Source organism: Diplotaxodon limnothrissa, linkage group LG20, assembly GCF_057381915.1.
Source record: "Diplotaxodon limnothrissa isolate DT_005_m linkage group LG20, D_limnothrissa_male_GT1.1, whole genome shotgun sequence".
Taxonomy (NCBI): Eukaryota; Metazoa; Chordata; class Actinopteri; order Cichliformes; family Cichlidae; genus Diplotaxodon; species Diplotaxodon limnothrissa.
In genome coordinates, this window is record NC_140615.1 from 5,043,089 (window position 1) to 5,056,459 (window position 13,371).

Sequence of the window (13,371 nt, forward strand, 5' to 3'; positions counted from 1 at the left end):
TTGCTTCGTTTGCGTCAGGGGACCCGATCTTTGGGGTGGACCAGCTTTTGGCGCAGAGTGTTTTAGGGTTTAAAAACTATGGAGACGCTGTGTTTAGAAAAAATGCACCTCATCTGTCCCGATACTCCTGTCACATGAGGGATCACTAAGGGTTTTTGCTTAGGCAGCGGTTGTCCTCTCCTGGATCAGCTGGAGAGATCCAGGGATTTGGAATTTATTAAACTCATTATTCTGGCAGGACATTTTGGTCCACAAAGATGACATTTTACTGAACCTTGTGTTGCTTTTTCACAGCTTTTGTATTGCTAAAATGTTACTGTTCGCTTATCACTCAGGCAGGCTGATTGATCAGAATCAGATTTGACCTTTAACATTGCAACTTATGTTCAGAAAACACATGGTGCACGGTACAGCCAAATTCTGAACCAGAGAAAGCCTTTTAAGCCTTTATGGTTCAAAGTTTCTGCCTAAAACACAAACCACATTATATTTACTATTTAAGCTCAAGAGATTCATCATTTCTGTTCTCTTAAAGGTTGCTTCACTGTCAGAGTGGGCTGTTAAACGGTCACAGGAGGTGACTGTAACGTACACAGCTTGTTTATTGTTGCAAATAGCGCTGCTAACTTGCTTTGTTAATTGAGTTGATCATTTTCTAAAGTGTTGGGGTGAAAATGGACTCCTTATGTCACCTGATAGGACATTAAATTAAACATAAAACAGAAGCTTAAATAAAAAAATGAATCTGGTACCAAATTCTCTCACATGTAATTCTAATCCTGACTTAAAACTAATTTTCCCAGCAAAATCCACAAACTGTACAGATTGAATAAAGATTTGGTTGTGCTACCAAAAACATTAAAAAATACAAAACAGTAACTAACACATGTTCACATTTAGAAAAAATGTTTATTCACATGGATGTTAAGTTGCATCACGCAGCATCAGTGGTATCCACGAGCAATAATTACGGTAAACTAAATTGTTTAGTTTAATTATTGTTTAAACTAAAAAGGAACAAAAAGTGCTCAGTAAGCAATAACATGTGGCTGATATCTTAATATACAAACAAGGACACAGGAGTGAAACTAAACTATAAACAGTGGTGTTTACAGAGAAACTGAGAATCATCACTATTCTCAAAAATGGCCCATGGTGCAGTGCGGTTTCTTAACACGTATCCCCATAGTTTGGTATAGCTGAAGCATGTACACCCAAAGTGTGAAAACGACCAACACATAATACTGAGAATGTGCCTCAGCTTTGTCCATACAAAAAGTCACTGATTAGTTTTCCCCGACCAACATATCCCGACCAACAAACGGATAAAACGTCTTCCAAATGAGAAATAATTATTTTCTGTCGATCTTACACAGAAAAATGCAAACGTGAGGGAAAAGCTTAAAGAAACAAAAAACAAAAACCATCACTTAACTGTTCCTGCTCAATAACCAATAACGTCCAGGCCACACCAACAACAAAAAAAAAAAAAAATAGAAATAGCACAAGGAATTAAAGCGCAGGAACAAGTAGGATAACTGCTTTAAAGTGCTTATGACGACACAAAAACACAAAAAGGCCTCTAAAAGAAGGCAAAAACTTCAACCTCAAAATCACCACAAACAAAAATCAGTCTGAGAGGTCATTGCCTTTTGAATACTGTAAAGGTGAAGGGGTAAACTGCTGCACAAAACCTTTCTGCAGGAGGCCGCAGCTCTTAAAGTCCTCCTCTGAGAAGGGGAGGTTCTTTAAAAGTCTGTTTTCAAGCTCCTCTATATACGCATAGTTCAGCAAAGCCAGTGGGCTGGATGAAGCACAGGAATCATTATCAGGGCTGTTCTGAAATAATGTCACGCTGTCGTTCTGATCAATCCCGCAGTGCTGACTCATGGTATTCTCAATTGGCAATGTGTGGTTGTTCTCACACTCACTGTGCTGGTTATTGATTATTTTGGCACTTGTTTCTAAAGACAACGTTGTGGTAACACTGGGCTTCAAGCAGGCATTGGTGTTTGCCAGAATCTCCACTGGAGAGAAGCGGCTCGGTGCGATTTCGCTCAGTGGCGTTGACCCTTCCCTCGCTCTTTCTTCTGTGACTGTCTGGACGATGTTGAGGTTCCACACATCTCCAGCCCCTCTTCCATTTCTGCTGGGGGTGAGCTCTTTGCTCAGGTCCAGGAGAATACAGTCAGAGTCCTTTTCACTACTTTCTGTTTCTGTCTCTTCCCCAGATCCATCCTGCTCCACACACTCTGCCTCCCAGGCTTCTTCACATGACTTCCCAGATCCCCTTACAGGAGACTCAAATACCACTCCTTTAGGAACAAGAGGATGGAAGTGTTTGCGGCGAAGGCTAGTGTATGCTGATGAGCAGAGTTGCCTCTCTGGCTCTCTCGACATGTAGTGTCGGACTGACTCTGGTACCAGGATTTCATGGCGTTTTTTGTGAGGGAGTAAGGCAGAAAGACTTCCAGGTACACATTTTCCTACAATGGGTATAAGGCAGGTAGGTTTAAGTGCTGAGACAAAATCCTCCAGCTCTTGGTAGGAGGAGTGATCTGAATAGGGTACTACATGGACATAAGGGTGGAAAGAGATCAGCGGCCTGCTGGTGGGCAAGATGGCCAAAGTTGGTTGTTCTTTGTTCCACTGGTGCAAAGCAGAGGCACAAATCTCTGACTGGTCCACAGCTCTGATACGGCCGGCCCCTGGCTCAGTAGTGAAGACATCAGGCAGCTCCAGAGCTTTAAGGGTCTCCATTCTCTCAAAGCTCACCTCAATCCAGGTTTTAAATTCCATCGCCAGCTCCAATAGCAGGGACTCTTTACCTAAGGAATAAAGGCCTGCAAGACGGAATAAAGCAACAAGAAAACTTTAGACCTGCAATAACTGACCTTTTTTTAGCTACTGAGAATCAGCAGGAACAAGCTGTGAACACAAGAATGACAAATCATCACCTTCTAAGCTGAGGATGTGAATTAATAGCTTTGAAAGTGAGACAATGTGTTTATCAGAAATCTGAGGAAGAGCTTTGTGTTCAAAATATCGCACAGCTACAAAAAAACAAATTTAAAAAAATCCTTCTTTTCAATCCCAACATTGATACTGATATTGCTGTTTTTGTTAATTTTACATGTACTGTTGTCAGACACACCCTTTGGCAAAGAGTGCAATGCGACTCCTGTGTATGTAACATCAGCTTTTGTCCCCTAATGGTGGTGGTGAGGCTAAGGTTCCTATTAGTGCTGTCAGCGTTAATACGACGTTAACACCACAACCGCATTAACGCGGCAAATCCCCGTTAGAGAGTTAACATGGATCGGCCCTGGCGAGGGCTGCACGTGTGTTGATGCCGTGCAGCCCTCGCCAGGGCCGATCCATGTTAACTCTCTAACGGGGATTTGCCGCGTTAATGCGGTTGTGGTGTTAACGTTGTATTAACAAGATTAACGCTGACAGCACTAACTCCTATTAATCTTTGGCAGCATATACACCCAATAAAAAAAATACAAAAAAAGCCATTTATGCACAGTCACAATACAGTAACTGACAGGGCTGCAGCAAGCTGTTTAAACTGACCTATGATAACATTGTGGCTGGGGTGGCTGCGAATAATCTCCTTAATCTGTTGAGTGGCTCGCTGTCTTGATGGCAGGGTACGGTTAGGGTCACAGTTAGTGTTGTCCAGGTACAGCACATCTATAGTGGCGTAGGTCCGTAAGCATGGCTCACGCAGCATTGAAGGAGTGTATCTAAAGTCGCCTGAAATAAATCGGCGCGGAATGTTAATTTACGTGATACCAAAAACTTGAGAAATTAAATCCAACAGGACACAACTTGAGAAATTGCATTTTTCAATGTCTGAGAAGCTTCAGAGAAACAGACCAGTGTATAGAATGGAGCCAAAGTAGCCTTCGAATAGAAACATGACAGCCCCTGGACAGTGGTTGGCATCTATCAGTGTGACCGTGAGCCTCTCCTTGCCAATATCATCCAGTGGGAGTAGGTATGGCTCACCCACTTCTAAAGGATGGATCCACTGTTCTTTCACCTAAGCAGACATGGAAACATTCAGAGGAAAACCAAAAAACATCAAAACCTTATAAAAGACTTTGGTGCAACAGAATATCTACTACTCCAGATCACGGTCAGGTTTAGTCTGAAACACGTTTAAGGTTGATAAAAGATCAAAGTTTGGAAACTATAGAAATAACACACCACTGTTATTGTATATTTTGTATAGGGTTGACATGTTGTGCACTCAGATCAGAGATGCTTGAGTTTATAACCTGGCAGTATTGAATGTTTATGTGAGTTACTGTTGCCTCCTATGAGTGTGAAACAGCTTGGCCAGTCTCCTCTGACATCAGCAAGACATTTTTTGCCCAGAGAACTGCCGCTCATTTAATGTTTTCTATAAGTGTGCATACCATAGCTGTCCACTGCAGGGTTGAGGGTTTGACACTTCATCTGTCAAAGTGTCCTTGGTACAGAACATCTGCCATTTTACCTGCTGCTTCTGTGTCGGGCTCTACAGTAGCCAAACACATTTGTTACTGTTCTTTCTGTTCCAAAACTCCAGCTTCTTGGCTATAGAAAATCATGTAGCTAGATAATCATTAATTATACCTGTGCTGTGCGAGCCCAGGTGTAGCCAATAGCTCTAATGAGCTCTAATTCAATAATTAAAGGTTTTAGATCCCGTGCAGCACTGCTTCTACACTCAAACATGCATTTGTTTCTTTATTTTTAATGACTACACCCTCCCTTACCTGCAGCTTGAGTTTCAACAAAGTGGCGGTTGTAGGTGAGCAGTAGATGGGGCGATTGCTCCACGTGGACGTCAAACCTGTCGTGTGGTCGCTGTGCATGTGGGACAGGAAAAACAGCCGGGTACCCGGACACTTCCGCACATGCCAGAAGTCCACGGCCAGCGGCGTGTGGGGAATGACTTTCCCGTTTGCGGGCATTGTTATTGCCACCGCTTGAGGTCATCCAGCTGTGTGGTCAGTCGATAGATGTCACGGGTTTTTCGCCTGTGGCCAGCTGTTAGAGACTAATTAAAGTAATAGTTGGGAGTTTGACGGGCAGTTAAGGTTGTCACAGAGCAAACTGCGTATTAAAATGTCAGCAGAAACACAACAGCGTGTTGACATAAACAAAAAAACAAAACCCTTCACTGGCTTCTGGCTAACGGAATCGCTAAATACAAATTTAACACTCGTTACTAAAGGCTACATACTTTTTTTTTCTCGTATTGACCTCTGATTTAGGTTCAGAAAATCTTCAGCCCAACCTTGAGCACCTTAAACAGCTGGCCGGTCGTTACATTTTCACAGTTGCGGTGCTAACAGCAGCTGTTAAGCCCCGCCATTTCTGTTTTCAATTTAACGCTCAACGCCTCCTTTTCCTTCTTCTTCTTTGTTTTCTTTATTGTAGCGGTCATGCTGCTTATCTACAATACTGCCACCAAAAGGCGGCACTCGGCTGGATCCATATAAAAAAAACTAGAACCCCCCCCCAGCAATAGCAGTCACCTCAATATGCTTTATGATGTAAGGCAAACACTAAAAACTTACAATGTTAAAGAGAAAACCTCATCGAATGGTCCCCTCGGAGCAGCACTTGGCGACAGTGGAAAGGAAAAATAATGAAATTTCTTTTTATAGGAAGAAACCAAGGATGTAGCAAATCAATTTCAACAATATCCATTTTTAAAACTGTATTTGTAAATCTCTAAAAATATATATTCAATACAGGAGGCTACCAGAAATACACAACGTAAGCAAACTGTTGTAGTATCCACAAGATGGCGCCAATAGAGCGGAAACAGTCGCTTCATGGCAACTTTGCAGGGCATTTATTGTGTTTCTCATATTTTACGAGATTATAAATTGATAGAGAAGAGCGCTTGATTATTTCCGAAATATATTAAAGCTTTAAACAATTCTAGCGAAAAAAAAGAGAGAGATATACTGAAGACTTTGGTGTTTGGATGATGGATTGATTCCCCTCTGAAACCTTCGAGACTTACTTACTGTATCTAATATATGACTATATATATGTAACACTCATAAAAATCATCATCCCAATATGCATTATTTGTTATATACATTGAGAAGGGGGTACTGCTAAATGGGGTCATTGCTATGGTGATGATAGGAATTCACTGTAGCGCCCCACCCCCCGCACCTCTCCACCCTTTTCCTTTGCACGCTGTTCACTTTTCAGGATAATACCTGGGACTGCTGCGCATTCCTCTCTTATCACGCGGCATGAGTTCTCTTTCCATACAGGAGCGCATTAATCACACGCTGCTTTACAGTTAATTATATCACCCCCAAATGCACGCATGCGCCCACTCTGCAAGGATTCAGTGGAACCCCTGTTACTATTCACTTCACATCTTTGTGATGGTTCCACAGCGGGAAACTGTAACTAATAAAGATTTTGTCCCTGATGTGCAATAGATGTGTTTATTTTGGGGGTAATGCTGCTCTACGTTCACACCTCCAGCTGCAGTGTTAAAACAGTGTCTAGAGACAAGTAAAATATTGATAACAGGACAAATATTTCTCATAGATATTCTAAGTATAATTATGCAACTGTGCATAAATAAACAGTAACGCACTTCATTATTATTTAGTATATTCTTTCTCAATCAGCAACGAACATAATTAAATTCCTTAAATAACGCGTGCACAAAACCACCGTGCCTTGTTGTGATTCTTCAAATATTATAGGAATGTCAGTGCAGGGAGAAGATTAAAATTAGCAGCTGTTTACATGTATCAAGCCAAAGGTTGCTGAGGTCAGCAGGAGCTGTCTTTCCTGTCATGGTGTTCTGCAAGAAGAAGAAAAAAACAAACAAACAAAAAAAACCAAAAGTGCTGTGAGACAGTACCAGTGATGCTTCAAAAGCAGATGGCTGCACAGTCTGTGATATGCCACTGCTGTTTTTAAAAGGAATGCTTTATATCTAACACATTCTCTTGCGCTAATTTCGGTGTGCAAATGTCCCCATATCCTTTATTCCCCTCTATCAAATGCTACTACAAAATGTTACTTAAATTAATACAGATAAAAAGATGTAAACCAACTTGATGTTTTTTGGCAATGACAACGATGATTAAATGAGATTCGGTGGTCCCATAAAAGTTTTTCTCTTAATTCTCTAGTTTTTTTTCCTAAATATATAACCATCCCCACGGTAATAAAGACCAGTGTGATCTATTTTTATTACCCCCATTCATCTGAGTCAACAAATTTGTACAGTCAGACTCAGTGGCGATGGCGGCTTATGTCTCTTTCCCTTCTGGGATGATGCAGTGGTGCTGCACACACACTCTCCCTGCTGCAGAGATATTTACAGACATGTGTGATGAGCTAAAAATGTCCCTCGGGGGCTAAGAACAAGTTGCAGGCTAGAAGAAGCTGGTGAGGACACATATCCTCATTTTGGCAGCCTCTCTCACTTATTCCATCTGTCTTTCTCTGTTTATCTCTCACCTTCTCCCTCCTCCAGTCTCTGCGCTCTTTGTTTCATTTTCTCTGCTTCAGCCTCTGCCATTCCATCATCCTCAATGGGGTTTCAAGGGTCACACCTTTTATGCTCTCATTGTGTGACATAAAAACAGTGTCATGATACCACAGTACAGTAGCATGATTGCTGTCTAGTCCTCTTTACCCTGTGTGTTGAGCACTACCTTCTTATCCACACTGCTGTATAACACCTATAGAGGTGGAGAAGCTGCACCACAAAAGCACTATTGTTTCTCCCCTCATGTGAATTGATAAGTTCAGTTTATTGGACTTTCAGGAGTGAGCTGAGAGGTGTGGCATGTAGTCAGCATGGTGGAAATCACCCACGGACCAGCTAAGGGTGCAGTTTTAGGGCCGCAGAATGCACAGCCATGATTCGTAGCTTACTGTCATTGCAATGCTGCATACAGAGAGAAAAATGACTCTAATTTTCATCCCAGAGAGCTCCAAGTGTTTTAAAATTTCTTTTTATATGATGCAGGGATATGAAAAAATCCTCAGCAGTGAGGATTAATATAGGTAACATGCAAGCTGCAGGGCTGAAAACCCTCATTAATTGTCTATCAGGAGAAGCTGGGACATGGTCAATATGTCAGCCATACTAGCATTTAATCAAAACAGCATTTTTTTCCCCTGAAAAGGGAACAAACAGATACGGGGGCTAAAGAAAGAATAAGAATACGAGCCGTTTGAAAAATGCACAAGAAACATGCTGTAACGCCAATGTGCTTTTAGACACATTTTATTGTGCACAGCCCCCACATGCACCCGACTAAATACTTGAGAGCGGTTTAAGATGGTGGTGAGATGAGTCAAGCATTGTTTACTACACTGACGCTGCAGTTCCTTCTTTGTGCTGTACTGAATTTGTGTAATGTTGCATGTAATAGGCTATTTCTCCTTACTATCAGCACATCAAGTGTTCATGCACCGAGCAATAAGCAAAAGATTTAATGATAAAATGAGAGTTTAAAGATTTGGCACAATTTCTGCAGAAGCAGACAGGTTTGCTTGATAGAGAGATCCTCTTGTTGTCCCACAGGAAGACTAACACTGACAACTGACTGTCAGCTCCTCAAAAATACACTGCCAACAAACACATAATTTTTCTCCATAGGATGAAGACGAGTGTGATCATTCAGGAATCTGATTTATATACATAGCATGCAACATGTTCCGCATGACTGGCTTGCTGCTGAGATGACAGATTTTCAATTGCTTCCAAGTCAGCGCTGTTGACGCTCTACTATTATGCTCCTCATGTAAATTGGGACAAGATTTCATAGATTTCCTGTTTAGGTTAAATTGTCCTGTGGATATCAAGAAAAAAAGGATTTTCTTTTTGGAAGCTCTTTTCCTTCCTGCGTTGGAGAACTATTATTGTAGGTAATTTACTGAAATGGCTTATGCATCAAATGATGGGTGTGAAGCAAATTTGCAGTAAAAGCATAATTTACTCGCAAGGGAAAAAAACAATCGTACACAAGCACAAGAAACCGGATTAAAGTGAGCAGCTTCAGAGAAAGGCGAGGTCAGAGACCATCATTCTGAATTAATTTAATGGACATGAATGTAACTTTACTTTTACTCTTCACAGATGTCTCAGCTTTGCCAGTGGTGCCCTGCACACCAAACCATAATAAAAGACATGATAAATAATTGATCAAACAGGCCCCAAAGAAACTTCAATCACAGGGCTGCCATATACTTTAGTGAATCAATGTGCAAGACAAATGGTGCGTTTGCTCGTGATTTAGCAAAGTGCTTCCCATGTGCATAATGCACGTATGGCACAGTATAGCACAGAAAGGGCTGAATTTACTTCTCATCCAGCACTGAGCAATGTTTGCAGTAATTCTGTCCAATGGGAATAGACAGAAGTACTCTGTTGTGATTGTTGTGTTTGTGCCTGCAGAACTGGGGTGTTTTGTTGGTTATTTGCTTAGAGAAACTTCAGAGGAACTGGCACTGAGCAGCTGCAGAAAATGGGGTTAACCTTGTTTATACCTATTACTACAGTCAGGCTGGTAAAGCATGCAAACGTCAGAACAATACTTTACCCTGCTGGTAATGAGGCACACACACACACACACACACACACACACACACACACACACACACACACACACACACACACACACACACACACACACACACACACACACACACACACACACACAATCACAGTGGGCCTGAAGCTCAGTCAAGTGTGTTAAGTTGATGTGAGTATCCCTGTGACAGGAGCTTAGTATACAGTTTACTGAGAGAGGAAAAACACCAGGCTGGTAAAAATCCAGGAGCCAGTGTTTCAGTCTGTAAGGCTGTGAGTAACTACTCCTCATTACCTGTCACATTATATCCACTAATTGACGAAACAACCAGTCTAGTAGATAGCCCCATGCACTTTGCAACTACAGATTGATTTGCAGTAAATTAAATAGTTGCAGTACTCTCATGGGACAATCAGAAGACAATCAATACACTGAGTCTGCAATATCAATTTGCTGTATAAAAGCAGGGACACCATCATTTTCATTGCTTATAAAATCCATAAAAATGCATTTTACGGAAAGAATCAACTGTAAAGTCATGTGAAGCTTCATTTTTCACAAGGCCTATCAGGCTCTAGAGACTCATAGCCCCGTATCCATCCTGCCACAAAAACGATGAGCTTGACCTTTGTCTGCAATCGCTTAAATGCAGAGTCAGTAAATTTCAAATATGAGATCAGAACCACTTATTTTGATAGCAGTTTAAGTCTTTTGTCCCCCAGTGGATTAGGCAGCTGAGGGAGTTTGCACAGGAAGACAGAAAAAGAGAACAAGCAAGCAAGGCAGTTATGGATTACATGGGGTTTGGTGTGCTGTGTCTCAGCGAGGCGTTAGATTTGAAAATCGAAATTAAATTGCAAACTCAAGCTGTAAATGTTTTATCAGTTGTCACCACATTAATGCCACAGTTTATTTTGGCTTAGTGGATAAAAGGATGTTTTTTCAGCGATATGAAATGAATGAGGAAAAACTAAAACGATGGCAGATTTTTCAGCACAAAAAGAAAAAAAGACAGAATCTTTCCTTTAGTTTACCTTAGCTGGCTTTCTGGCTAACCCACTTCTGTTATGCTCTTGTTATCATTTAGAAAATTGTGGATTTGCACAGAGCAACAGAAAATGGTTGATATTACTTATGCGGCTCCAGTTGGGCTGACATAAAAGAAACTTTTGTGGCATATCTCCCGGTGGTTTTATCCCAGGATGCTTCTGTTTGTGCCTTTTTCTTCTCTCCCACATGCCTTTGTTGTGTTTTCAACAGCAACTCTTTGTTTCTGTTATCAGGCTTCAATTTTCTTCTCAATGTTTTTAGATGGCAGTTCACTTGATATTCTGACATCCCAATATGTAGCACACTATACTTCATCACGATGGTGGTAACTTTACTTGATAAGATGAAAGCTGTGCATTTTGTGCGTCAAATATATACAAAAACAGATTGACACAGTTTTATGATGCATAATCATGTGACGCGCACCTTTTTTTTGTGTGCAAGACATTGGATTATATTCAGATATTGCTTCTGGATAGAATCAGTCAGTCAATCACTTTGATTGCTTGATCATGCACAGCTTCATAAATGCAATGAAAAAATACTCATCTATGTGTACTTCTTGTGCGGTTTTAGTTTTCAATTTGTGCAGTTCTTTCTAAGTTTAGCAATGCAGCCAAACTGAAAAGCCGACCAATTATGACTCTGGGAGGTGACCGAGTCCAGAAGATTCCCTGAGAGACGGGGGACCCTGCTAGAAGGATGACCATCAATCAGTCCTTTTATAGACCAGCAACATGTAAGCTATTTGGGGCAATGCTCCTACCAAAAAACAGGCAACCCTTCTGATAATAATAACAGCATGAGGTTATCAAAGTTCTTTTCATTGCCAGAGACAGAAACACAGATCAAAACTGAGAGATGGGTAAATATAGATGATTCGTCAAGAAAAACTGCTCACACTTCATGCAATATGAGACTACAGCCCAACAGTCAACCAGCTGCCAAAAACAGGACGGGCTACAGGACACGTTCTTCAGTAACCCAGGCAGTGCCCATATTTAAACGCCAAAGAACATATGAGAAACCTAAAGTAGGATGTTAACAGCCCCTTTGCATTCACTTTTCAAAGTCATAGCATGATCTCTTAGACAATCCAGCTGTGGACTTCTATGAAGTGTTTTAAGGGTCAGAAAACGTTTGTATTTTTTTTCGAGCACTTAATAGTGAATTTTCATAATAAAATCCTTAGTATGGATTTTCAGGATAAAAAAAAAAGTCAAGCCAAATATATAATAATCCTACAAAAACTGAAGGGGAGTGAGAACATGTTTTAACATCGAATTTATTTGCCGGCGATTTTAAAACAGGCAGATGTGAGCACATGGGGGAATAAAAGCCCAGGCAAACATCCTAGAGTGCTTCCACCTTAGAGAGGTGACAAAATTACAAATGCTCTCTTATCTTCTGCCCATGAACCAACCAGATGCTAATATGTAATTCTTAAGGATGGCCTACTCAGCATCAATTATAGTCACTGCAAAGTAAGGTGAATCACTCTAAGTGCTACGGCGGTAGAGCACTGAGAGAGCTGATACAACAGTTTCAAAGATCATACAAGGAAGTCTTCGTGTGACCTCGGCATATTCAGGGCAGGGAAAATAAATTAGAGTAGACTGCAGATTCCCATGTACCCACTTAATCGTAACAGAATTCATCCTGTTAACCTCAACCTACAGAATTACATAATTTATTTTGTATACTGGTAAAAAACATGCTCTGTATGGAGTGGAAATTTTATGTTCAGTCTCCTATGACTCTGGAGAGATGTGGTAGTTCAACTCTATGGGCATTTTAAAGCTCTTCTTAGTGGTGCTGTCTCTTGGACCGCACTGCATTGAAAAGTGTTTCCAATTTTAATAAACGTTTACTGGCACTGACCAATGCCACATACCACCGCATTTAATTCTCAGCTGGTGTGCAACGCCCGTCTACTGTTCTGTCCTCCTCATCCATAAACAGGGCTGGACGAAACAATAAAAATGTCTTTAAATGCAGTTCAACACGACACCACAGATCCAAATAACTGAGGAGCTGTATTTACTACTTTCAGACAGCAAAACTTGATTATGAGCTGTAAAAGTATTACAGGTCTGTTGCATTGGATTGCAGTAGGCTGTGAATCAAATGAGCTGGTGAGACAGCTTGCCATTCACATGAACTAAAACTACCAATATGAGTCAAACATGAGATAAATTGCTGTTCCCAACATGATTAAGACAACTGCAGACATTCCCTCTGAAGTCTGAATGCCCACGGCTGCAAATCTATGCAGCAGAGTGGTTTACAATAATGAGGCTTAACAGCAAGTCTTCATTTGTCTTCATTGTCTTCAACACTTGTCTGCTTTAACAGACTTCAAAGGTTGAAAGTAATGTTAAAGCCACAGAGGCATTGCAACAATGAGCGGTTTGATAGCATGACAGCAGAGAGCATGGGTTAAAAAGAAGCTTAAATCACACACACTCACATTGCATCTTCAGAGCATTTAATCATCAAGATAAGAAACCGGTGTTTTGCAAGACTACGTCAGAGTTTAGAACTGACGAAAGGCATATATGTGAGGGTTACAACCCTATTCAATCTAGAGTTACATAAAAGACACAAACTGTAAGAATAGGATGATTATAAAGATGAAAGAAACACAGAGATAACATCACAAAAGCAGAAAATTTAAAATGTAGAAAAGAAGGAGGAACTGGAAAACAGAAAGCTGCAAGTTATAAAG

The 13,371-nt window shown here is 40.9% G+C and overlaps 1 protein-coding gene across 1 annotated transcript; it reads right to left on the bottom strand.

Moving 5' to 3' along the window:
* Window positions 1-1,629: 1,629 nt before the first annotated feature.
* On the bottom strand, window positions 1,630-5,094 carry dclre1b (DNA cross-link repair 1B). The gene is made up of 4 exons (XM_085345018.1): window positions 4,773-5,094; window positions 3,886-4,051; window positions 3,580-3,762; window positions 1,630-2,843 (listed from the first exon to the last, which is right to left on the bottom strand). Exons 1-4 carry the CDS (start codon window positions 4,968-4,970, stop codon window positions 1,630-1,632), a joined length of 1,761 nt encoding a protein of 586 aa, XP_085201144.1. The 5' UTR covers window positions 4,971-5,094.
* Between the last annotated feature and the right edge of the window lie 8,277 nt (window positions 5,095-13,371).

Bases quoted from the DNA above. Each gene is read 5' to 3' on its own strand.
- dclre1b (XM_085345018.1), bottom strand. From the start codon at position 4,970: ATGCCCGCAAACGGGAAAGTCATTCCCCACACGCCGCTGGCCGTGGAC. The intron at 4,052-4,772 runs GTAAGGGAGGGT...ATGTCTGCTTAG, and splicing joins TGTTGAAACTCAAGCTGCAG to GTGAAAGAACAGTGGATCCA. The intron at 2,844-3,579 runs GTCAGTTTAAAC...TCCGTCTTGCAG, and splicing joins CAGCCACAATGTTATCATAG to GCCTTTATTCCTTAGGTAAA.